The 26,879-nt window shown below is 41.0% G+C and overlaps 2 protein-coding genes across 9 annotated transcripts in view; one reads left to right on the top strand and one right to left on the bottom strand.

The window, feature by feature from the left end:
• The window catches only part of METAP2 (methionyl aminopeptidase 2), a 41,332-nt gene extending 33,338 nt beyond the window's left edge, over nt 1-7,994 (top strand). For 2 of the 4 annotated variants that reach the window (XM_025401634.1, XM_025401635.1), the window contains exons 9-11: nt 4,120-4,223; nt 5,007-5,122; nt 5,825-7,994. In XM_025401634.1, coding sequence (XP_025257419.1) covers nt 4,120-4,223; nt 5,007-5,122; nt 5,825-6,077 — 473 coding nt within the window. In that variant the 3' untranslated portion in view covers nt 6,078-7,994. The remainder of the gene's footprint in view (nt 1-4,119; nt 4,224-5,006; nt 5,123-5,824) is intronic. The other 2 variants (XM_025401636.1, XM_025401637.1) reach the window with 1 other exon arrangement.
• Nucleotides 7,995-8,700: 706 nt separating this feature from the next.
• Nucleotides 8,701-26,879, bottom strand: part of USP44 (ubiquitin specific peptidase 44) — a 37,037-nt gene continuing 18,858 nt past the window's right edge. For all 5 annotated transcript variants that reach the window (XM_025402311.1, XM_025402313.1, XM_025402314.1 and 2 more), the window contains 5 exons: nt 25,187-26,687; nt 21,222-21,417; nt 16,730-16,838; nt 13,053-13,258; nt 8,701-10,468 (listed from right to left, as the gene is read on the bottom strand). In XM_025402311.1, coding sequence (XP_025258096.1) covers nt 10,269-10,468; nt 13,053-13,258; nt 16,730-16,838; nt 21,222-21,417; nt 25,187-26,617 — 2,142 coding nt within the window. In that variant the 5' untranslated portion in view covers nt 26,618-26,687 and the 3' untranslated portion in view covers nt 8,701-10,268. The remainder of the gene's footprint in view (nt 10,469-13,052; nt 13,259-16,729; nt 16,839-21,221; nt 21,418-25,186; nt 26,688-26,879) is intronic.

Genomic DNA, 26,879 nt, shown 5'->3' on the forward strand with positions numbered 1-26,879 from the left:
CTTTTTTTTTTTTTTTTTTTTGAGACAGAATCTTGCTCTGTTGCTCAGGCTGGGGTGCAATGGTGCAATCTCGGCTCACTGCAACCTTTGCCTCCTGGGTTCAAGCGATTCTGCCTCAGCCTCCCCATTAGCTGGGATTACAGGCGCCTGCCACCATGCCTGGCTAATTTTTTTTTTTTTTTTTTTGAGGTGGAGTCTTGCTCTGTCACCCGGGCTGGAGGGCAGTGGCGTGATCTTGGCTCACTGCAACCTCTGCCTCCCAGGTTCAAGCCATTCAGTCCATTCTCCTGCCTCAGCCTCCTGAGTAGCTGGGATTACAGATGTGTGCCACCACAGTCGGCTGCTTTTTGTATTTTTAGTAGAGACGGGATTTCGTCATGTTGGCTAGGCTGATCTTGTTATGCCCAGACCGTTTATTCCCCGAAGAAGACCACCAGAGTCCAGAGTCAAAGCTAAGCAGCAAGGATCTTTATTACAGGTTCGAACCTGGAACTCTCCCTCGCTCGCGAAACGAGACGGGCAGGAGAGCTCCCCACTGAGCTCCGAGCAGTGTTATATAGTCTAAGAAAAGTGGGCATAGAGTTATTATACAAATCAGATATATGATTGGCTAGTGTTTGAACAAGGCGATTTGGCTAACTATGATTGGTTCCCGCCATTTCTGATATTTCGGTTCAACCTTTGAGGTGGGAGAGCAGGTTTATGGCAGCAAGAGTTTATCTTACTTAAACACGTCTTGTGACCTTGCCTCAGAACTTACAAAATCTCTGGTACGTGCAGAAAAACAGGTACTCACAGAACTTACGAAATCTCTGGTATGTGCAAAAATTAGAGAGCAGAACAAAGGGTGTAGCGCCGGGCGGGGGGGGAGCGGGTACACATCTATCTTTGTGTCCTTTCAATCTCAAACTCTAGACCTCAGGTGATCCACCCGCCTTGGCCTCCTGAAGTGTTGGGATTACAGGCATGAGCCACCATGCCCAACCCTTCTTGAGAGAGTCTGCCAGACCTGGTGGTTCATTCTTCTGTGCAACTAACCCTCATTCTTCTGTGCAACTAACATATTAGGTTGGTATGGCTAAGAAACTTTCTTAAAAAATTTTATTGGCGCCGGGCGCGGTGGGCCTATAATCCCAGCACTTTGGGAGGCCGAGACGGATCACGAGGCGGATCACGAGGTCAGGAGATCGAGACTATCCTGGCTAACACGGTGAAACCCTCTCTCTACTAAAAAATATAAAAAACTAGCCGGGCGAGGTGGCGGGCACCTGTAGTCCCAGCTACGCGGGAGGCTGAGGCAGGAGAATGGTGTAAACCCGGGAGGCGGAGCTTGCAGTGAGCTGAGATCCGGCCACTGCACTCCAGCCTGGGCGACAGAGCGAGACTCCATCATAAAATAAAATAAAATTAAAATAAAATAAAATAAAATAAAATAAATTTTCTTTAAAAAAATTGATTGGCTTGTAAGGGTCAGTTTGCAAAGTTTGAATTTTAAAATAAGCTTGTTACTTGTCAACGTGAATAACAAACACAGGCTCCCTAAAAGAAAATGATGTTTGGGAATAGAGCATTGCAGTGGGAATGCCATAGTAAACTTGTGCATATTCAGGGAGTTAAGGAAGACAGAGGTTTTTAAAGATGAAAATGAGGATGACATAATTGTTTTGAAATAATTATCCTTGGCTCCAAAGATTAATAAGAAGAGTGACGCCAGTTGGAGGTTGGGCAGGCAGCTGTTGGGCAGATGTCCTTGCAGAAGTATTTTTTTGTGTGAGGTTGCAGTGGGCTTTGTGCAAGGTTATGGTTTTCAGTCATTTTCATTATCAGGCATATAAGCATGAGAACCGTCTCTTCATGGCTTTCCCTAGCTCTGTTTGAGTCTGACAACTTTGACATATTTATATAAGAAGGTTGTTGTGAAGAGCGAATTGATTTGTTTTTCTTGCTACCCCACTGAGTTTGTAGCATACTTGTTCATTGCTTCAGACTACTTAATTCTGCTCTAGAAGAAAGGTAGCTCATACTGAGGATTCTAGCGCTATAGACCTACATTTTTTTAAGGCCCCCCACCTTTTTTCTTTTTTCTTTTTTTTTTTTTTTTTTTGAGACTGTTGCCCAGACTGGAGTACAGTGGTACGATCTCATTTCACTGCAGCCTCTGCTTCCCGGGTTCAGGTGACTCTCCTGCCTCAGCCTCCCAAATAGCTGGGACTAGAGGTGTGTGTCACCATGCCCAGCTAAGTTTTATATTTGTAGTAGAGATGGGGTTTCACTATGTTGGCCAGACTGGTCTTGAACTCCTGACCTCAAGTGATCGTCCTGCCTTGGCCTCCCAAAGTGTTGGGATTACAGGCGTGAGCCACTGCACCTGGCTGTTTTTAGCCCTTTTATAAAATTTGAAATATTAACACAAAATGCACAAAGCGTAAATACTCAACTTCTCAATTGCAGAAGCTACATAACCTCACTCCTCAAGAAATTGAATATTGCCAGCATTCCAGAAGACACTCAGTCTCATTTTCATAGTCCGTTTTGTGCTGCTACAGCAGAATACCTGAGACTAGGTAATTTATAAAGAACAGAAATTGATTTCTTACAGTGTTGGAGGCTGGGAAGATTAAGGGACTGGCATCTGGTGAGGGTCTTCTTGCTGCATCATCCCATGGCATTAGGCAGAAGGGCAATAAGAAGCTTGAGAGAGAGAGCAAGAAGTGGTCAAACTCATCCTTCACAAGGAACCCACTCCTGAGATAATGGCGTGAATTCATTGATGAGAGTGGTGCCTCCATGGCCCAAACTTCTCGCATTATGTCCCACCTCCCAACACCATCACAATGGGGATGAAGTTCCCAATACGTGAACTTTGGGGGACACATTCAAACCGTAGAACCAATACACTGCTTTCCAAACAGCAGCCTGCCTCTAGTGAGCCACCATCTTGGCTTGTGGGGTCAGTTCGCCAGGTCTTAGAGAAATAGTAATGATGTCTGAATTTTAAAATATATTTAGCTTATCAGCACTGTAAGTATGAAAGGATTTGCATTTGCTTTTCTTTGTCTTTACTACCTAATTATGCATCCCTAAACTAGTTTTATTGCCTAATTTTGAACTATTATATATATGTGGAATTGTACAGTATGTATGTAATTGTGCCTTTTTCTGCTTATTTTGTCAGTTGTTTTAAAACAACTAGAATAAAAAAGCTAGAAGTTTTATTCCAGTTGTTAAATGTATTCCTAGCTTTTTGTTTTTATTGTTGAATGTTATTCCCTCATGTGAATATGCCACAATTTGTCTATTCTGTCATTGCTCTCAGGACAGTGGGATGTTTAGATTTTCTTTCTTATTTCTTATTTCTATTTCTTAATTATTGTGTCTCAGCCACATAGATTTTCTTTTTGAATGTTTGAAATGTTGATATAAAGTTCTGTAATACTGTCATCTTAACAGTATCTTTCACATTATCTTTTGGTCCATAACAATACAAATATGTATTTTTTATGCTTCTAATAAGTTGTGTACTTGGCATTTTCTTTGTTGTTAACAGTACCTCCTTAGATGACCTTCCTTATGCCCTTAATCCTGTAATTCTTTCTTCCATCCTCCCTTACTTCTGGCATTTTTGTTTTTTTTTGAGACCGAGTCGCTGTCGCCCAGGCTGCAGTACAGTGGCATGATCTCAGCTCACTGCAGCCTCCGCTTCCCGGGTTCAAGTGATTCTCCTGCCTCAGCCTCCTGAGTAGCTGGAATTACGGGCCCCCACCACCACACCCAGCTAATTTTTGTATTTGTAGTAGAGACAGGGTTTCGCCGTGTTGGCCAGGCTGGTCCCGAACTCCTGACCTCAGGTGATCCGCTTGCCTCGGCCACCCAAAGTGCTGGGATTACAGGCATGAGCCACTGCACCTGGCCTACTTCTAGTATTAATAACACTGCCACTAACTACTTTTTATATTCTACTAGATTCCAGTTTATATTTAACTACCTTAATGTAAGGTTATTTAGTAAAGCCATATCTGGTTTTTGAATAAATGCTTGAACTCTGTACCAAAATGTAAAAGATCTGTTTTTTCTTCTTGAGATCCTGAATAACTTTTATTTCCCTATTTTTTATAACAGTGAAACCAATCCGTAATCTAAATGGACATTCAATTGGGCAATATAGAATACATGCTGGAAAAACAGTGCCGATTGTGAAAGGAGGGGAGGCAACAAGAATGGAGGTATGTGTGTCACTAACATTTTACTTCCATGGAAGACATTTTTTTCTTCCAAGCAGAAGGTCGTGATAGTTAAATATATAATTATACTGACCAGAATTAGCTTATCATCCATATTCACACTGTCAGGAATTGGGCCATTTGAATTTGCAAATTGTGTATAGTTAGCACTAAATCAGTTGTGGAAATTGGGGCTGTGAAAGGATTGTTTGTTCAACATTTGATGAATATTTATGTAGCATTCCTAGGTGTCAGTCTCTTTATAGTAGGCTCTAGGGGTGGAATTGTGAACAAAGTTTGTAGGGGGAAGCAGAAGGACCAAAAAGTGCAAAGGAGCTAAAGCAAGGCAAGGTTAGATAAGGACTGCCAGGGGCTACTTCATGTTGCTGTTTAATCAGGTAGAAACTTCAAGAGATGGTAATTGTAGGCTGGGCTCGGTGCCTCAGGCCTGTTAATCCCAACACTTTGAGAGACCAACGCAGGCAGATCACCTGAGGTCAGGAGGTTGAAACCAATCTGGCCAACATAGTGAAACGTCGTCTCTACTAAAAATACAAAAATTAGCCAGGTATGGTGGCACGTGCCTGTAGTCCCACCTACTCGGGAGGCTGAGGCAGGAGAATCGCTTGAACCTGGGAAGCGGAGGTTGCAGTGAGCCAAGATCACACCACTGCACTCTAGCCTGGCAACAGAGAGAGACTCTGTCTCAAAAAGAGAGAGCGAGATGGTAATTGTGATTCGTTCTGAATTTTTCTTCTTTCTCTCCCCTTGACCCTTATTTTTCAGGAAGGAGAAGTATATGCAATTGAAACCTTTGGTAGTACAGGAAAAGGTGTTGTTCATGATGATATGGAATGTTCACATTACATGAAAAATTTTGATGTTGGACATGTGCCAATAAGGTGAGAGAGGAGCCAGTGGAATTTATGTGGCTAATGAGCATCTCTTCTGAATTAACAGCATTTTTTTAAAAAGTGGCATGCATACAAAATAGTATATTCATTAAATGTAGAGTTCTGTAGCCCAACAGTAAGAAAAAAAAATAGCCTTTTAAACATTTTAACTGAGATAAAAATTACACACACACACACACACACACACACACACGTGCTGTCTTCAAGTCTGGTTTCTGATAATCATAAATATCAGAGATTATTTTGCTAGCATTTCTAGGTTTTTGGTTTAATATTTTCCCATTGGTAAACTTCCATTTACAATGTCTTTCAATTTACATTGAATTTTTTTAACATTTGAAGATGATTGAAGTCTGGATTTACATCTTTTATATGCAGGTCTTTGAGCTTGCTGCACACAAAAGGAAATTCCCGTAATACCCTGTAGTTAGGTCTGTACTGGGGAATATAACACACATAGACATGTAAACACTATAAGATGGCTTCCAGCTGGTGTCCTATTCAGCTGCCATCTATAATTAGGTATGGCCTATTATACATTCTGGCTTTTGATTGTTGAAAGAGCAACTTTAAATAAAAGTTTTTGGACTTCAACTGCTAAGACACAGCTAAGGTCTGGGCTTTTCTTAATGAGGGAAATCAGTTCGTAACTCTTTTGCCAACAATTAATTTTGGATTTTCTCCTCTTAGGCTTCCAAGAACAAAACACTTATTAAATGTCATCAATGAAAACTTTGGCACCCTTGCCTTCTGCCGCAGATGGCTGGATCGCTTGGGAGAAAGTAAATACTTGATGGCTCTGAAGAATCTGTGTGACTTGGGCATTGTAGATCCATATCCACCATTATGTGACATTAAAGGATCATATACAGCGCAATTTGAACATACCATCCTGTTGCGTCCAACATGTAAAGAAGTTGTCAGCAGAGGAGATGACTATTAAACTTAGTCCAAAGCCACCTCAACACCTTTATTTTCTAAGCTTTGTTGGAAAACATTATACCAGAATTAATTTGCAACATGTTGTCTGTTTTAACAGTGGACCCATGTAATACTTTTATCCATATTTAAAAAAGAAGGAATTTGATCAAAGGCAAACCATCTAATGTAATTAACCAACGAAAAAGCTTTCAGGACTTTTAAATGCTAACTGTTTTTCCCCTTCCTGTCTAGGACAATGCTATAAAGCTCAAGTTAGTTAGGAATGACTTATACGTTTTGTTTTGAATACCTAAGAGATACTTTTTGGATATTTATATTGCCATATTCTTACTTGAATGCTTTGAATGACTACATCCAGTTCTGCACCTATACCCTCTGGTGTTGCTTTTTAACCTTCCTGGAATCCATTTTCTAAAAAATAAAGACATTTTCAGATCTGAGAGCTACATCTCAATGTTTGTGGTTATAATTCTGGACAGGATAAATAGCTAAACTTAATGTAGGCAAATGCAGAGACATGTATCTGAAATGTAGACCTCTACACTGAGACTTTGGTGGCATAGTGGCTAAAACAAGATCTACACATGCATAAAGAGGGACAAACACCTTTTCTTCATAAATACACAGCTTTAGGAATATTTCACCATTCTTTATAGGACATAGTAGTCCTTGTGTTTTTTTCCCCTGACATTGGAAAGATGTGCTAATTGAAACTTGACTTAGGAACATTGTGCCAACTCGAAACCTTGATTTGGTGAAAATCTCAACGTTTAGATCCTTTTTATCAGGGAGTGTATTGAGCTTGCTCAGAAAACCAAAAGGGCATCAAAGCCACAAAAGGAAAGAAGAAAAAAAAAACTCCCATGTTTAGATCTTGTTCTAGTTAGAAAAATTAAGTTGAAATTACTGGACTTTTTCATTCATGAGGCAAATGCTGTAGTACGTCGCCCTTTGACAGGTTTGGATTTTTAACATTACTGGTGGTATTTCAGGAAGTGAGGTGACAGTTACTTTCCTTATAGCGGCTAAGTGTATTAAGTTGAATGTAACAATCATAATATTAATTTGTTTGAACTGAGGCCCACTACTGATTCTTTAACAAATTGCTTGAATTCTTATATGTAAATAATTTTATGGGAATGTTCCATCATAATTTCTAAATCGTTTATATACCAAGGTAGCCTTAATTTGTGTATGTTTCAGTACAATGAGATTTTATTGCCTCTGGGATGCTGTTTAGTTTGTATTTTGTTAAACATTTTTATCTTAGGAAGAGAAACCTATGACTTCTGTACCTAGATCATCTGTTACATTAAAAAGCTGTTCTTTCAGCATTAGAGCTATAAATGAATGTTATCTTGTGGGGAAACAATCTAGGTTTTAGCTGTATGAGCTATATTTATTATGGTGCTAATGTTTAATAGCCACATTTGACTAACTTCTCCATTTTCTGTGATGCTGTGGCTGGCAGCAGAGCTCGCCAGTTCATGCCTGGACATACTGTCAGGGCTGGGCCCTCCAGCTCTCTCCTTTGGGGTTGAGTCCATATCTTTTGATGTGGAAGCATAAAGCAAGAATCTTGATTTCTAAACCCAGGAATTTTAGAATTGACCTTTATGAGTGAAGACTTTTGGAGCTTTTAAAGATCTTGGCAGTCATGATCTCAAACCAATTAGGAGCTCCAAGCTCCCTTCCCAGGTAACTGTTGGGAACAGTGGCATCACTGTATGCCCTTGTAATGGCTGGAAGGGACGCGATCTTGTAAATAGGAAAGCCGTCACTTAAATTGTATTGTTTGCTTATTAGCCATGTATCTCTTAAAATTTTGTTATGTTTACAACGATGTACCTTATTGGCAACAAATTATTAGTTTGATGTTTAACAATAGTGCCTTTAGTAAATTATTTTACAACTAAAACATGTTGTTTTTTGTTAGATCAACTTAGCAGAATGTAGACGTCCATACTGAGATTTAAGATACATAGTAAGAAATCTAAGTTTCTGTTTATTTAGGTTTTAATTTTATTGTTGGTATTTTGAGATATTTTTCACACTAAAATTTAGTGGAAAGTACTAACAGATTTCCCATATCCCCCAATAATATCCTCCTCCTCCAAGCCTCCCCCCATAGGTGTTAGTTTTAAGGGATTAAAAAGTAAAGGGTTAAGTCACTTTCTCTCTTTTTTTTTTTTTTCAGACAGAATCTCGCTCTGTCACTCAGGCTGGAGTGCAGTGGCGTGATCTCAGCTCACTGCAGCTGGGTTCAAGCTATTCTCCTGACTCAGCCTCCCGAGTAGCTGGACTACAGATGCATGCTACTACACCTGGCTAATGTTTTCTGTTTGTATTTTTAGTAGAGATGGGGTTTCACTGTGTTAGCCAGGATGGTCTCGATCTCCTGACCTTGTGATCCACCCGCCTCGGCCTCCCAAACTGCTGGGATTACATTACAGGCATGAGCCATGGCGCCCGGCCTCTTGTATATTTTTATATTGAAATAAGTACAAGCAATGATACCATTACAAATAGTTCAGGAGTTTTTACAATAATTCCATTAAAATGACGTGCTAAAATGTATAACATGTTAAAAATAGTCCTTGAAACTAGGAAAGAGTAGATGCTGGTATCTTGACCACGTAAATTTTTAATGAGGTATTAAGTGTGTAACAGTTGAGGTAACGACTTGCATAGGTATTATGAACAATTTTAAACACAGCCATTTAATATTCCAGATGTGTTTTTGGCACAAATGATTTGTCTGTTCAGTGATAAAAGTCTCATTGCACTTCAGCTAACCCAGATGACTTGTTATTTACTGGTAGAGATCTCTTTCAAGTTTGTACTTACAGATGATCACTACTGGTGAACAGCATTCTACAGGATATTATCTTTCACTAAGACTTCAACCTGCAAATAAACCCACTTATAAAAAAAGGATACATGATCTTCCTGTGGTTAACAGAGCTTAGATACATAGCTGGTCTGCAGATTAGTTGATTCTGCCCTCTCCAAACAAGATAAAGTTAGCAGCAACAGGACTTTAAAGAAATCCAGTGAGATTATCAGAGAAGAACAAAAAGAGTGACTCACGGCTTTTTTTTTTTTTTTTTTGCAAGTTTAGATAGCTTTTAATTTTTTTAATGCTCAGGGCCAGTGTTTTAAGAGGCTCCTACCTAGTAGTCACATAATCCTAGCAAGAGTAAATCAAACTTTAGTTATTTAGGAGAATGAGATGCTAGACATAATAGTCCAGTTGCCAATTTTGAACACTTTTTTGCCCTGTAATTTTTTCTCTTCAAGACTCTTTATTCCTTTGAACTAAAAAATACATATAAAGTTTTAAGAGATCTAATGTCATCAGACATTATAAAATGAACTCATTCCCAAGGTAAACTATTTGAATAACATCATATACTGGTTTGCTAAATTCAGACTTTTTATGACTGCTTAATTTTTAGACTTCTGGACAAACCTGTTTGCTGCCAGACAAAAATCATAAATCCCAGGCATCATTTTTTCATGTCCATAGTTCCAAAGTTCACTTAAATATACTATTTGTAAAGCTGCCATTTTCATTTATAGTTTGACTATGCCAAATAAAGAGCAATTACTAAAACAATTTTGGGGTTACATTAACCAAAATAATGTCTATTACAAGGCCTGTTAACACACAAAGCCTCAGAAATACCAGTGAGTGTGACTGAAGAATATTTAGGTGATAACTTGACATGTCACTTCAATAACTCCAACGGGCAAGGTAACTTCAATATACAAATGAAAGAAAGACTATTAGTGACCAAGCAAAGTCTAATTTTCCATCTATTAAGAATTTGTATAGAAAATACCTGAAAAAGATAACACATGTATATAAAATGATGCCACTCGAACTTTGTTGGTAGAAGATTGCACAAATTCATGATCCGAGCCAATTAAGACATAAAAATATAAAAGAGGTAACATCAGTCTGAGGTAAACACCAAAAGTTTAAAACTCCAAATATTTGAAAAAAGTAGTTACCTTCAGTTGATACCCACATTTATACTTTGTAAAAAAAAAAAAAAAAATTGTAGTTAGATATAAAATGTATAAATGTAGTATATACACTGATTCATAAGAAAAGTTTAAAATGGTACATCAGTCTTTTTAAAAGTATATATATAAATCACAGGAAGAAAACCCCATTGTCTTTGGATCAGCTAAGGATTTCATTAGACGAGGTATCAGCGTCTTCATTGGGATGTTGGCTCCCGAACAGGAGCTCTGGAGGCAAAAGTTTAGAACGTCCATTCTCAGTAACTCGTTGGGTATAAAACAAGATATAAGCTTGCGCCTTGCATACTTCATCCATAGTGCACATGCTTAGCTTGGAATCATTGCAGTGTACCCAGAACCCTAGAGTGAAGCACAGAAATACACTTATGAAGGGACTTTATAAAATTCTAGTAGGAATTGAGTGAGAAGCTTTTTCTGAAGGGAAAATAATTTTCTAGCCAATTCATTTTTCTTTAACAAGAAATATAGATTGGGTAGTGTTACCCTGGAATTATCTACCTTTAATCTAGAAGTAGCTTAAGTTTACACAGCATGTGACTGATTAGAGTACCTGACACTATTTATTCCTTGTGTAAATCTACCAGTTAATGCTTTTGCCACTAATCATACAGGATGATCATCCCTAATTCCAAAATCTGGCCGGGCGCAGTGGCTCACGCCTGTAATCCCAGTACTTTGGGAGGCTGAGGCAGGTGGATCACCTGAGGCCAGGAGTTAGAGACCAGTCTGGCCAACATGGCGAAACCCTGTCTCTACTAAAAATACAAAAATTAGCTGGGCGTGGTGGTGCGTGCCTGTACTCCCAGCTACTCAGGAGGCTGAAGCAAGAGAATAGAATGGCTTGAACCTGGGAGGTGGAGGTTGCAGTGAGCAAGGATTGTGCAGCTGCCCTCCAGCCTGGGTGATAGAGAGGCTGTCTCAAAAAAAAAAAATCCAAAACCAAAACTTTTTGTGCCAACGTGGTGTCATAAGTAACCCTGAACACATTTTTTTCCACTGTATTAATGTCTTTCTTTTACTGTGAAACTTATGTGCACATAAGTATAATGCACTTATGTACATTATATGCACATAAGTATGCTAATGACTGCTTATCATTAGCATATAAATCAGCCAGGAATTATGCTGATGCCAAACCACCAGACTGTCTGAGTGGCTGAGACAGTGACACCTTTGTTTGCTGATTGCTCAATGTACACAAACTTACGAAACTTGCATTATTTAAAGTGTTGTAGAAAATTATCTTCAGGCAATGTGTACAAGGTGTCTATGGGTCCCATCCCTACAATACCTCATAATGTCTATGCAAAAAAATCCAAAATTCAAAACACATATGGTCCCAAGCATTTTAGACAAGGTATACTCAATCTGTATTAAAAAGCAAATTGGGTCGGGCATGGTGGCTCATGCCTGTAATCCCAGCATTTTGGGAGACCAAGGCTGTCAGATCACTTATGGCCAGGAGTTCAAGACCAGCCTGTCCAACATGGTGAAACCCCGTCTCTACTAAAAATATAAAAATTAGCCAGGCGTGGTGGTGCACACCTGCAATCCCAGCTACTCGGGAGGCTGAGGTTGCAGTGAGCCAAGATCATGCTGCTGCACTCTAGCCGGGGGGAAAGAGTAAGACTCCGTCTCAAAAACAAACAAAAAAAGCCAATAGTGTACAACTAACTTGGTAGTTTTTGGTAGTTCAGTGTGGAGTTACGTTGGTGGATTATCGGGCTTCTTGTCCTCACCTTTTTCTGTTTGGGGTGTGTTGGGTGGGGGTGGGGAGTTGGAAGTTCATTCTTTGTTCAACAGTAAGTATCAAAAGGGAAAGTAAGGCTGGGTGTGGTGGCTCCTCTGTAATCCCAGCATTTTGGGAGGCAGAGGCGGGCGGATCACAAGGTCAGGAGTTCAAGACTATCCTGGTTAACACGGTGAAACCCCGTCTCTACTGAAAATACAAAAATTATCCGGGTGTGGCCGGGTGCGGTGGCTCAAGCCTGTAATCCCAGCACTTTGGGAGGCCGAGACGGGCGGATCACGAGGTCAGGAGATCGAGACCATCCTGGCTAACACGGTGAAACCCCGTCTCTACTAAAATACAAAAAAAATTAGCCGGGCGAGGTGGCGGCGCCTGTACTCCCAGCTACTCGGGAGGCTGAGGCAGGAGAATGGCGTGAACCCGGGAGGCGGAGCTTGCAGTGAGCTGAGATCCGGCCACTGCACTCCAGCCTGGGCAACAGAGCCAGACTCCGTCTCAAAAAAAAAAAAAAAAAAAAAAAATTATCCGGGTATGGTGGCACATGCCTGTAGTCCCAGCTACTAGGGAGGCTGAGGCAGGAGAACTGCTTGAACCTGGGAGGCAGAGGTCGCAGTGGGCCAAGATCGTGCCACTGCACTCCAGCCTGGGTGACAGAGCGAGACTTCATCTCAAAAAAAAAAAAGGTGGGGGAGGGGGGAGTAAAAAATGAAATCTCAATCCAATCACTTTTGCTAGAACTAGACTACCCTAGAAGATGGAAAATAAAAGTGAGTTTTGTATGTTAAACTTGAACAGTGCTTGTTCCAAATATCTGTGATCCCCCAGTTCATTAGGTGCGCTATTTCTTTAACAAAATTAACTGAAGTAAACCAGTAAACATACGATCTGCTTTTTGAAGTGTGTCTTTAAGAAAAGTTAACATTCTGACTTTTAGTTGGCAACAAGACTATCCTCATTATTATATTCCTCCAGCCCTCAGTCAAAAGTACTGCAAAACCTACAGAAAATATTTCATGCATCAACTCTCATGTTTTAGTATCTGCAGAGGTATTCTCCCTAAGAAAGTGGTCAAGTAGTTTTGTTTATGATTTAGTAGTCAATTTAGAAATCGTTAAAGCCTGAACTCCAGCCTCCAAGTCCAACCCAAGATAAAATACTTTTTCTTATCTATACCTCCTTCAGAATTATAGCAGTAGGCAGTGTAGTGCCCTGAGCCAAATCCTTTCCCATGGTGCATCACCACCGCAGACAAGTCATAGATAAAGCATTCTGGTCTGAGGGATTTCAGGGTCTCCCTGCAGCAATAGGGCTCCATGTTTAAGATTTCCTCAAAGCCGACATGAACACCAATCTTCTCTCGGTTATTACGTCCTGACCACCTGTGAACAAACCAGTGTGAAATTATCAACACAATTAAGGGAAAATAACCATGTACTAGGTCTAGACACTTGTAACAGATGACCCCAGGCAGTATGGAATACAAAGTAGCATATGTAATATAAAATTATTTCAATGCTGAAGTTGGCTATAAACGGAGAAGTTTTGGCTTATTTTGCCTTCTTGTAGTTAGATGATAATGTAGGGAAAAAAAATTAACTTTTGAGAAAGTATTGCTTTATGGGGGCATTTACCCCCTAACAGGTAAAAGTGAAGGCCACGAAAGGGTTGGGGTTTTTTTGTTTTTCGTTGTTTTAAAGATGGAGTCTCGCTCTGTTACACAAGCTGGAGTGCAGTGGCGCGATCTTGGCTTACTGCAGCCTCTGCCTCTCAGGTTCAAGCCATTCTCCTGCTGGGACTGCAGGTGTGCGCCATCATGCCTGGCTAATTTTTGTATTTTTAGTAGAGACAGGACTTCACCATGTTGGCCAGGCTGGTCTTGAACTCCTGACTGCAAGTGATTCGCCTGCCTTGGATTCCAAAGCGCTGGGATTACAGGTGTGAGCCACTGTGCCCAGCCCCACCAAAGGGTTTTTAATTCCTTATTGTCTTGCTAGGATATGAAGAGGGTATCCCAGATGGGAGCTACAATCTGGATCTTTCTTGGCAAGGTATGGAGGAAAACAAAACAGGGCACCTCTAATTCCTCAGAATACTTCAGAGATTTTCAGACTAAAACAACAGGAACTGTGTCCCCTTGCTGTGTGTAAGTCAGCACAACCACCCACTGGTGACAGAACTGAAAGAACACCCTTATCCTGTCATTTTCTCAGTCTGTTGCTCATACTTCCCCTTACTGGATCTCAGCATGGCAAGCAATGTGTTTATCAATACACATAATGAGTTGGTCCTACGAGGGGAAAATAATGTAACGTGGTAGTTCAAGAGATTATAATCCGGTTTGTGGTAGTATGGTACAGAGACAAGGCAGACATAGATAAAAATATAGTAGTAAAGTACTAAAACATGAACTTCAGACAAATAACAGCAGGTAGAGAACGGAGAGAGAGGAACACAGTTTTATGATGGAAAAAGAAAATGTGAAAATGCTTAGTCCAGTGTAAAATGGCATGGAACTAAAGATGAACCATGCAAATTATGTTATCTGCTGGACCATAAGTCATATTCCAAACTCTCTGTGTGGTTGTGAAAAATATATTTGGTTTTCCTTCCAGTTTCCTAAGATAGATCTCCTAAAATTCTTGGAATCTCTGGAGTGTCTTGGCTGGGTGCGGTGACTCACGCTTGTAATCCCAGCACTTTGGGAGGCTGAGGTGGGTGGATCACCTGAGGTCAGGAGTTCAAGACTAGCCTGGCCAACATGGTGAAACCCCGTCTCTACTAAAAATACAAAAATTAGCCAGGCATGGTGGCGCATGCCCATAATCCCAGCTACTGGGGAGGCTGAGGCAGGATAATCACTTGAACCCAGGAGGCGGAGGTTGCAGTGAGCTGAGATTGTGCCATTGCACTCCAGCCTGGGCAGCAAGAGCTAAACTCTGGCTCAAAAAAAAAAAAAAAGTGTGTCTTTTGTATGCTAATGAGACAACTAGTGGCTGGCAACCCCTAGATAGCTTCAGCATGTGGGCAAGTCACAGGAAAGACCCGGGAATGACTAGAGGATTGGGACTTTCGGCTTCCTTCCAAATACCGTCCCCAACCCCCAAAGGGAATGGGGCTGAATGATGTTATCAGTCATGCCTATGTACTGAAGCCTCCATAAAACCCCAAAAGGATGGGCTTCTGGAGCTTCCAGATAGCTATCCATGCTGAGGTCCCTGGAGGGCAGCACCCCCAGGGAGGGTGTGGAACCTATACGCCCCTTCCCACAAGTCATGCCCTACACATGACTTCCGTCTGGCTGTTCATATGGATCCTTGAAACTCTCCTTTGTAATAAAAGGGTAAACACGAAAGTTTCCCTGAGTTCTGTGGGGCGCTCTAGCAAATTGATCAAACGAGGGGAGCGTGGCTTGTGAGAATCCCATTAAATGTATAGCCAACAGGTTGGTCAGAATTTCCACAAACCTAGAGTTATGACTGGTGTCAGAAGTGGGGGTCAGTCTGGTGGGACTGAGCTCTCAATCTGTGGGGTCTGATGCTACCTCCAGGTAGACAGGGTTGGAAATGAGCTGAATAAGAGGATACCCAGCTCACGCTCACTGCAGAGCTGATGACCTGCTTGGTGGGGAGAAATCTCCTACACATTTTGGTAAGCAGAGGTCACATTTGTATTCTCTGTTGTAAGAGTATGGTAGGAGAAACTGAGTTCGGTTTTTCCAATATCTCTCAGCCAGGTGCCGTGGCCCACGCCTGTAATCCCAGCACATTGGGAAGCTGAGGCGGGCAGACTGCCTGAGCTCAGGAGTTCCCAGATGAGCCTGGGCAACATGGCAAAACCCTGTCTCTACCAAAAAAAAAAAAAAGAAAGAAAGAAATACAATAAACTGATGAAGAACAATAAGATAATATTATACCTAAAATTCCTAATGGTTTGCTTCCGCGGAGGGGAAAGGAACAAGACTGACAGGCACGCACAGGGGACATCTACGGTATTAGAAATATTCTGCCAGGTGCGGTGGCTCACGTCTGTAATTTCAACATTTTTCTTCTTTTTTTTTTTTTTTGAGACAGAGTCTTGCTCTGTCGCTCAGGCTAGAGGGCAATGGCATGATGTTGGCTCACTGCAACCTCTGCCTCCACGGTTCAAGTGATTCTCCTGCCTCAGCCTCCCAAGTAACTGGAATTACAGGCATGCGTCACCATGCCTGGCTAATTTTTGTATTTTTATTCTTATGTTTATGTTTATGGATGCATGTATGTACGTATGTATGTTTGAGACGGAGTCTCACTTTGTTGCCCAGGCTGGAGTGCAACGGCATGGTATCGGCTCACTGCAACCTCCGTCTCCTAGGTTCAAGATATTCTCGTGACTCAGCCTCCCAAGCAGCTAGGATTACAGGCATGCGCCACCACGCCTGGCTACATTTTTGTATTTTTAGTAGAGACAGGGTTTCACCATGTTGGCCAGGCTGGTCTCGAACTCCTGACCTCAGGTGATCCACCTGCCCTTGGCCTCCCAAAGTGCTGGGATTACAGGCGTGAGCCACCTTGCCCAGCCAGCACTTTAGGAGGCCAAGGTGAGTGAATTGCTTGAGCCCAGGAGTTTGAGACCAGCCTGGGCAACATGGTAAAACCCCATCTCCAGCCTGGGTGACAGAGTGAGACTCGGTCTCAAAGTAAATAAATAAATAAGCAAATCTAAGTCATTACTAGCCAAGTATATGGTATTAAAAGTTAATTCATTTGTCAGAAAGGTGATTAAAGGGGAAAAAATTATTACATGCATTCTTTAAGTTTTGAAGCATCATAAGCACAAGGAATGATCACTTTGCGACTGGTCCTGCTACAGACCTGAATCGTTTGAGGTGCAGTCTGAGAACCTGAGGTAGGTGGCATATCATAAGTTGTTTCTGGGCTTCTGTGAGTACAACTGGTTTGGAGGAAAACCTTCTACGCTTTGCTGTAACATCAAAGAAAGAATAAAAATCAAATTTAATTTAAAGATGCAGGGAAAAGCTGAGTGAACCTTCTTTTAATTAAGTCAGAAATGAAAAGTATCTACTGTGTTCTAGGCATTGTGCTGTGCTAGAGATACAGACACGGGTTTTGCCCTCGAGAAACTCATGATCCACAATTAAACAAAAAACTTATGAGCTAGTCAAGTTAGATCTGTAATCAAGCACATGATTTAATAATAATCTTGCATATAATGTAATAGAACAAAGTATACTGCCATAGTATTTTTATTTACTTATTTATTTAGAGACGGAGTCTCACTCGTTGCCCAGGCTGGAGTGCACTGGCGCGATCTCAGCTCACCACAACCTCCGCTTCCTGGGTTCAAGCAATTCTCCTGCCTCAGCCTCCTGAGTAACTGGGACTATAGATGCATGCCACCACGCCCGTCTAATTTTTATATTTTCAGTAGAGACAGGGTTTCACTATGTTGGCCAGGCTGGTCTCGAACTTCTGACCTCGTGATCCACCTGCCTCGGCCTCCCAAAGTGCTGGGATTACAGACATGAGCCACTGCACCCGGCCATAATAGTATTCTTAAATGGAACTGGCCATACCAATTAATAGGAAAAGTTACAACATTCTGTAAACATTTTAATACACATTTCCCAAACTTTTTTTCTTTTGAGATGGAGTTTTCGCTCGTCGCCCAGGCTGGAGTGCAATGGCGCGATCTCGGCTCACCACAACCTCCGCCTCCCGGGTTCAAGCGATTCTCCTGCTTCAGCCTCCCGAGTAACCAGGATTACAGGCATGCACCTTCACTCCCGGCTAATTTTGTATTTTTAGTAGAGATGGGGTTTCTTCATGTTACCCAGGATGGTCTCGATCTCCTGACCTCGTGATCCGCCCACCTCGGCCTCCCAAAGTGCTAGGATTACAGGCGTGAGCCACCGTGCCTGGCCCCAAACTCTTAATTTAAAAGTCTGTGGTCAAAAGATTTAAAAAAGAAATAAGAAAAAAAAATGTGTGTGGTCAGTTCATATACTAAGGCTAGTCAGAAACCCAGAGGAAGGTCCTGATTACCCAGAACATCCCTCCACTTTTCCTGGGGACCACCCCAGCCCTGGCCAATGGCTTAGGAAAGCAGGACTTTACCAGCTCTGAGGCCTCCCTCACTCAAGCGTTTTGCTTTTGCTCTTTCAGCACCAGATCTTAGACAGTTGGAACTCAGGATTCTTCTTGTCCCTTCTGCTTCCCTAGAGGTCCACCTATGGACTGTCCTGCAGCTGGGCCATCAGCTACAGTTTGTTCCTGATGCCCAGGAGCTATCCTTCAACTTGCACACGAGCTCCGACTCCAGCCATGGCAGCAGCTGCTTCTCATGTGGGAAGCAGGCTCAGTCGACCATGAAGCTGAGCTCTAAGCCATCTTCGCTGGTCTTTCTTCCAGGTGTCTAACCCTGCGATCCAGGTATCTGGCTGCTGCTGAATGTCCTGGACCTACCTCTGGATTGTCTCCTAGCACATCTGGTCCAAGGGTAGCCAGATAGGGGATGTCAACTCCTCAGCGTGTAATTGTAAACATTTTCATTGCTGTGTTAAAGTAGCTCTTTTAGGCCTGTATTTGGTAGCGTTAGTAAACACATAGAAATTTGCTATAAAACAATATTCTGCATTCATAACATCACCCCCCAAATTTGGTGAGGAGAGCATGTGGGACTCATCACATTTATGTCCAAGAAAAAATAATACTTCATCATAACAACTTTGACAAAGTTTTATTTAAAAAAAAAAAAAACCTTATAAATTTAAGGTTACTTTATGTGTTTACATTAGACAGCACTCAGAAAAAAGTGTTAAAGTCATTCCAGGAAACCATCAATTGATAAAACATTTCTTCAATGTGGGAATATCCTATTTTTTGTTTACCTTAAAAGTTTAGTATCTAAAGCCTTAGAATCTATTTGCGAGATAGGGAAATTAGGCAGAATACCTGAAAAAATATATATAGTATAGTATAAACTAGTATAAACCATACTATAGTTTACTATATAGTATACTATACTACACCATATGTTTATATTATATATATAAATAGTAAGATACTATGTAAGTATATCTTTTTTTTTTTTTTGAGACGGAGTCTCGCTCTGTCGCCCAGGCTGGAGTGCAGTGGCCAGATCTCAGCTCACTGCAAGCTCCACCTCCTGGGTTTACGCCATTCTCCTGCCTCAGCCTCCCGAGTAGCTGGGACTACAGGCGCCCGCCACCTCGCCCGGCTAAGTTTTTTTTTTTTATTTTTTAGTAGAGACGGGGTTTCACCGTGTCAGCCAGGATGGTCTCGATCTCTTGACCTCGTGATCCGCCCGTCTCGGCCTCCCAAAGTGCTGGGATTACAGGCTTGAGCCACTGCGCCCGGCCTGTAAGTATATCTTATTCTTTTTTTGAATTTCAATAGGTTTGTGGTGAACAGGTGGTATTTGGTTACATAAATAAGTTACTTAGTGGTGATTTCTGAGATTTTGGTGTGCCCATCACCTGAGCAGTGCACACTGTACCCAATGTGTAGTGTTTTATCCCTTACTCCCTCCCACCCTTTCCCCTGAATCTGTAAAGTCCACTGGATCATTGTTATTATTATTATTATTATTATTTTTATTTTTTTTTTTTTTTGAGACGGTGTCTCGCTCTGTCGCCCACGCTGGAGTGGAATGGCATGATCTCGGCTCACGGCAACCTCCACCTCCCGGGTTCAAGTGATTCTCCTGCCTTGGCCTCTTGAGTAGCTGGGATGACAGGCACCCGCCACCATGCCTGGCTAATTTTTGTATTTTTAGTAGAGATGGGGTTTCACCATGTTGGCCAGGCTGGTCTCGAACTCCTGACCTCAGGTGATCCACCCACCTCAGCCTCTCAAAGTGCTGGGATTACAGGTGTAAGCCACCATGCCCAGCCCACACTGGATCATTCTTACACCTTTGTATCCTCATAGCTTAACTCCCACTATATATATATACATTGACAGAGGAGGTAAGACACAGCAGATCTGTGTGTGTGTGTGTGTGTGTGTGTGTGTGTGTGTGTGTGTGTTTTGAGACAGCGTCTTGTTCTGTTACCCAGGTTGGAGTGCAGTGGCACGATCTCGGCTCACTGCAATCTCTGCCTTCTGGGTTCAAGAGATTCTCCTGCCTCAGCTTCCCAAGTAGCTGGGATTATGGACACACTCCACCACATCCGGCTAATTTCTGTATTTTTAGTACAGATGGGGTTTCGCCATGTTGCCCAGGCTGGTCTTGACCTCAAGTGATCCACCTGCCTTGGCCTCCCAAAGTGTTAGGATTACAGGTGTGAGCCACCACACCTGGCCAACACAGCAGATCTGATGTGGTTTTACACACCATTTCCTTGGAGGAAGATGCTTCTTTTCTGTTTTGTTTTGTTTGAGACAGAGTTTCACCCTTGCTCAGGCTGGAGTGAGGTGGCGCAATCTCAGCTCACTGCAACCTCTGCCTCCTGGGTTCAAGCAATTCTCCTGTCTCAGCTTCCCGAGTAGCTGGGATTACAAGTGTGTGCCACCATGCCCAGCTAATTTTTGTATTTTTAGTAGAGACGGGGTTTCACCACATTGGCCAGGGTGGTCTTGAACTCCTGACCTCGGGTGATCTGCCCGCCTCGGCCTCCCAACGTGCTAGGATTACGTGAGCCACTGCACCCGGCCGAGAACGCTTCTCTTGAACTGAAGTGGCTGTTTCACCCCCAGTGTCAGGTTCCCATGCACTCCTCTATTAGAGCACTTATCACAGTGGATCCTGTCTATTCGCCTCCTCCATTAAGAATGTAAGCACCTTGACAGCATCTCACCTGTACCTACAGACACTGGGAATAACTAACACAGAACAGACAGGGCATGGTTTTGAATAAATCTTTGTTTTGACGAAGCCAATCTCCACAGCAGGAGTCCTGCATATGGTATTTCCTATTTTATGTGTATAGACACACACACATACATTTATCTACATATCATTTTGATACGTAGCAAGAAAAAGCTCATAAAACAAGTGTTTCATTCACACTACATGCCATGCTTTCCTTTCATTATTCCTCTTTGCTATTTTATTCTGCTCCACATATCATATTTAAACTTGTCATGAATCTTCTCTCCCCAAAATTGTCTACAGGATCAGAAACAATTTAAATTCCATCAGTATGGCCAAACAAATGCATAGTTCATAAACGCCAATTATAAGTGAAAATGTCTGTTTCTTTTGACAAACTGAAAAAAAGTTCATTTTCATAACTGCTAAAGATTTCTTTCAGCTTCCTCTCATCTGCGTTTCTCTTTATCATTCCTAGGAAAGCACCGAGAACCCACCGTCTTTACTCACAGTTACACTGGTCACATACGTAGATTTTTCCTTCTAAAGCTTCAGTTTCTGTAAATTTGGCCAACATTTCAGTAACCAGACATGGCTGAGACGCAATATCTTTTCCACTGCATTGATATATTTCTGGAAACTCCAATGACAAGTCCCAGAAAGGTTCTATGGTATTGGATTTGTTGTCACATGCAAGACATGTAACCTGCAAATGAGAATGAGTTCCTAAGATTATAATCTTTCCGTCAAAACATTAACTCTTTTCACTAGAGATCATTGCCAGTAAATAAGCTTTTCTCATGAAAATGCACCATTAGAATTCTGAATAATCTGCCTTATATTGTTGTCAGGAAATCTTTCCTTATGATTTTTCCTTCCAAAAGACTGGTATCAGAGCCATCATGAATTGGTTGCTTTAACTACTGGGCATTCAAAAAGCTCTAAGGGCATTAAATTTAGGCAAAAATCCAAACTGTGGACACACTGAATAGAAACACAGTATGTATATGTATACATAGAAACATAGATATGATGTATATTCACATGCATTAAATTTAATGTATTTATGTCATTAGGCTTGAGGTTCCTCACTGTTTCTCCTTCATCTTTTTTATTTTGAGATGGAGTCTCGCTCTGTCCCCAGTGCTAGGGTGCAATGGCGCAATCTCGGCTCACTGCAACCTCCGGCTCTCAAGTTCAAGTGATTCTCCTGCCTCAGCCTCCTGAGTAGCTGGACTACAGGCGCAGCTATCACAAACCCAGCTAATTTTTCTGTTTTTAGTAAAGACGGGCTTTCGCCATGTTGGCCAGGATGGTCTTGAACTCCTGACTTTAGGTGATCCGCTCACCTCGGCCTGCCAAAGTGCTAGGATTACAGGCATGAGTCACCATGCCCGGCCTCTCCATCTTTTGCTGATTTTTCTTCCTAAACCCAAATACTACAATCTCTTAACCCAATCCAATCTTAACCATATTACAAGTAAAATACTATCTTTTCATTAGGCAGATTTTGAGACCCTGACAACTGATAATTTCAAAAGACAAGACATATGACATAAATGATGATGTCATACTCCTATTTGTAGCAAACATCACATTAAAACCTCCATCCAAACACAGAAAACACAAAAAACATGGAGCTGTTTTAACAACTTACACAGGTAACGTAGCAACCAGAAAGGAAATGAGTAGTAACTTCAGTGAAACATTCAGCAGGATTTAATACCAACAAATACTGCACATAACTGAAGACAGACTCCACGAACTAACAATTCACATATGATATGAAATATTATAAAGAACCTCTTTCATACAAGCTATTGCTCTGGCACAGGCAACGAAATAAAGAAGCCAGTTCTAATATAGATTTTAGATTTCACAAATTGACACAAAGAACTCTCCTGGTGTTTATAGTCTAAGACTCAGTAGTGCCAGGGCCAGACATTTTGAGGATTTTCTCGAATTAAACAAAAACAAAAACAAAAGCAAAAACACACAAAAAGCTATCCCAGTCTGAGTGTAGTGGCTCATGCCTGTAATCCCAGCACTTTGAGAGGCCAAAGCGGGAGGACCGCTTGAGCCCAGGAGTTTGAGACCAGCCTGGGCAACACAGTGAGACCTTGTCTCTATAAAAAATAAATAAATAAAAAGGAAAAGCCATTACAGCAACCAATTGTCTTAAATCTCCTAAGAACCAGTTCCATAAGAGTGTATTAAAGAAAGAGAAGCAAAAAGCTGGTACAATAATTTTTATTAATTTCAAAATTCATTTATAATGGAAAAAACAAGCACAGAGCCACTCTCATACTACTGGAAATATATATATATATATATAGAAAAGAAAATCACTTTCTGGAAAGAACTTTGTCACCAAGTATCCAGAAGTCTTACTCTGACAAAGTCAACTTCCAGGACTCTGTCATAAGGAAATCAAAAAGTTAATTGATGACATTATAATAATGAAAAAAATTAACAACAGTCAACAATAAGGGAATGGTTAACTAAGTTATGGTATAAACATACAATGTGGCCAGGCACGATGGCTCATGCCTGTAAGCCCAGCACTTTGGGAGGCTGAGGCGGGCGGATCACAAGGTCAGGAGATCGAGACCATCCTGGCTAACACGGTGAAAACCCATCTCTACTAAAAATACAAAAAAATTTGCCAGGCATGGTGGCGAATGCCTGTAGTCCCAGCTACTCGGGAGGCTGAGGCAGGAGAATGGAGTGAACCCAGGAGGCGGAGCTTGCAGTGAGCCAAGATTGTACCACTGCACTCCAGCCTGGGCAACAGAGTGAGACTCTGTCTCAAAAAAAAAATTATGTTAAACAGCAGAAATATACCAAAAAAACACAAAAAATTATGAACATTGAAATGTTTTGAAAAGAATGATGAAATATTTTTAATTACTGGAAAATCATTACAATATTAAATGGGAAAAGCAGGTAAATGCAAAATGATCAATTATGGGAAAAAATATGTATATATGTGCAGGAGAAAAAAAGACTAGAAGAAAATATACCAAAATATTGATAGTTTTACCTATGGATTGTGGGGTTATAGGATTAGAGAATGATTTTTCTTTTCTTCTATATAGATTTCCTATATTATATAGGTTTCCTGCAACTACATGTTGCATTCTGTAATAGTGTATTTTAAAACTTTTGCATAAAAAGGAAATGACAGAGAAAGATGGAGAAGTAAAATTGCATGTTAACACAAGTACAATTCTTATTTGCTAATTAACTCAAAGTCTTTGCATTTCTGAAACACTGAAAAATAAACTTCATAGATATTCCTTAAGAAGAATTACATCTGAAATATTTAAACAACATTCTAGGAAAGTATGCTATAAAAACAAAAGATGGACTTATTACAATGAAAGTTGAACTGAAGAACAGAGGCAGGTGTGCAGGGGGAAGGAAATGACCTAAAAGCCTAATAGCTTCAGTTATAAAAAAAAATTTGTTTAAATCTGTGTGTTATGGGAAAGTAGAGAGCCTTATGTCTATTAATATTTCACCAATAAGTCCACTCAGCATAGAGAACCTTTACTTAGAAGATTCTGGTTTTGTAGTCTACCTTATCATGACAAAGGAAACTTCTGAGCAGTAATTAAAATAAAAGAAAATCATTTAAAATTATTCTAGATGGAATCACTTTTGTTTACCTTAAAATTTCCCTACCTATTGTTAAAGCTTTCAGACCATGACCCTTTGGTTTTATAGGAAGTCCTCCAGGGCTACTCCTTGGTCCCTGAAATTGCTCAAGTATGCACCATTTTCTTTCTTTCTTTCCTTTATTTCTTTATTTTTTTTTTTTTCTGAGACAGAGTCTCGCTCTGTCACCCAGGCTGGAGTGCCATGGCACAGTCTCAGCTCATTGCAACCTCCACCTCCTGGGTTCAAGTGATTCTCCTGACTCAGCCTCCCAAGTAGCTGAGATTACAGGCGTCTGCCACCACACTCAGCAAACTTTTGTATTTTTAGTAGAGACGGGGTTTCACCATGTTAGTCAGGCTGGTCTTGAACTCCTGACCTCAGGTGATTCACCTGCCATGGCCTTCCAAAGTGCTGGGATTACAGGCATGAGCCCCCGCGCCAGGCCATGTGCACCATTTCCATTCCCAATATAGCAGCATCTTTAAATCTGTTCCCTCTGGGATTAAACCCTCCTCTTCTCAATCCCTCAGATAATGAATGTAATACTGGTAACCTAGAGAGCTCCATCTCCTGATTTCTCCCTCCCTCCAAAAGCTTTTGATACCATGGATATAAAACTACTTCCAATGATTCATGAAAGAAGGAATTGTAAATGAGTGAGCTGATTTCTCTACACATATTTATAAAAACAATCTATTTTGACCTGAAAATCGTACTAGCTTAACACACTAGATGTACATAGAATATGCCTTTTTATAGGCTACACTTTATGAACTCCCAATGATGAAAATAAGATTAAAAAGAATCCATACCTGACTAAGAAGTTGTCCATGAAAAATGTTATTTACAACATTCAGAACTTGTTTGATGAGTTTCCTTTGAGAAGTGGGGATAAGAGCTGGTAAACTGGTACCGGTTGTCTCTAATTCATGTTGTATTTTATCTAAAAGTTCACAAAGAAATTCCTGAGCATCTTGTTGGGCGTAACCACGAAAGGCAGGAATGAGTCTCCACACTGAGTGTAGCATAGCAAATGGTGAGACCAACGCCCACTTTCCAGACCACATGACTTGGAACAAAGTATGCAATTCATGACAAAGAGAAAGGTACTGTGAAGTTGGCTCCCTTGGCTGAATAAGTTCCATCTTTCTACTTTTTGATGCTCCACCACTTAGTCCTGATGACAGACTTGATTGTCTGGAGCGAACAAAACCTGTATCTTTTTCTTGACATTCATTCATTTGATATACTACTGTATCTGTGACTGGTGGATGCTTACAGAAAGATCTTTTCTTCTCACTAGCAGTCACAGCCAGCCATTGGTTCAGATCAAGCTTTAAAAAACATTGTCGAAAAATAAGTAAATGACTCAACACCTGAAGAACAGAATTCATATAGCAAGTATTCCCCAAATTTCTCAATCCTGTTACACCAGGAGTTACTATTGGCTTTCGTTTAACTGAGGAGTCATTGATTTTTTGAGATCTTTCATCTTCTGAGGTAGAGAGTACTTTGTCTTTTGCTGTTGATGCTGGCATTTGTGCTGGCACCTGAACAGGAACTATTTCTATTATGGTCGACTGAGCGAGCCCTTGTAAACGTAAACTCTTTCTTGGAGGCATACTTTCCAATTCTGCTTTAACTTGATACTCTAATTCTTGCCGTCTTCGCTTTACTTCTCTTTTTACTACTAATTTTTCCTGAAATTGTTCTTCTTGCTTTTTTCTTCCAATGGGTGATTGTTCAAACCATGTTCGAAAGATTTTACCCATTAATATCCTTCTCCTGTGCCAAAGAGCAGTATACATTTGATCTTCATTTTGAAGCAGAGATTGGGCACCGTCATATAAGAAATAAGAATCATCACTTGTACCCATGGACCGTAAAACCATCCCACTACGAGTCATGCAGTGATAATTTTGACTTTTGATTGCACTTAATGTACTCCGTAGTAACTTCAGGTCTCCAGTTGCATTATCATTCAGAACATAATCGTCACAAAGGTAACAAAAAACATACATCTCATTCACCTCCAATGCAACAGGATGACTGCTTTCTTGAAAGTGCTTGAGTGCGTGCTCTTCAATATATCTTCCACAGGCAACATGGGAGCAGCTAAGGCAAGCCCAAATGGACTCGGTCGTGTTGCAGTCCACACAGTGCCATTTCTGAGGGTTGAGGCTGGAATGGTCTTGAGCAAGCCGCAGCTGCCCAACATGTTTGCACTTATCCATTGTTAGCATTTATTTAGTCTAGCTGAGAAACGCATAATCCAAACAAGTCTCTGTTCACAACACTTGAAGCATCTGAAAACTAAACAGAACAATGTCAAGTATTAATAAAAACAAGACGCCAATATTTTTCATATTTTTCCCAAGCATAATAAAGATTTGTGTCCTTTGCTCCCAATTTCCAGGCTGTTAAAATACCATTGGCAGTTCTCACATTTCCCTTGCTCTAGACTTCCCTAATCTCACATCCACCTTGCTCTGAAAGCACAGACAC

The sequence above is a fragment of the Theropithecus gelada genome, chromosome 11 (assembly GCF_003255815.1).
Source record: "Theropithecus gelada isolate Dixy chromosome 11, Tgel_1.0, whole genome shotgun sequence".
Lineage (NCBI taxonomy): Eukaryota > Metazoa > Chordata > Mammalia > Primates > Cercopithecidae > Theropithecus > Theropithecus gelada.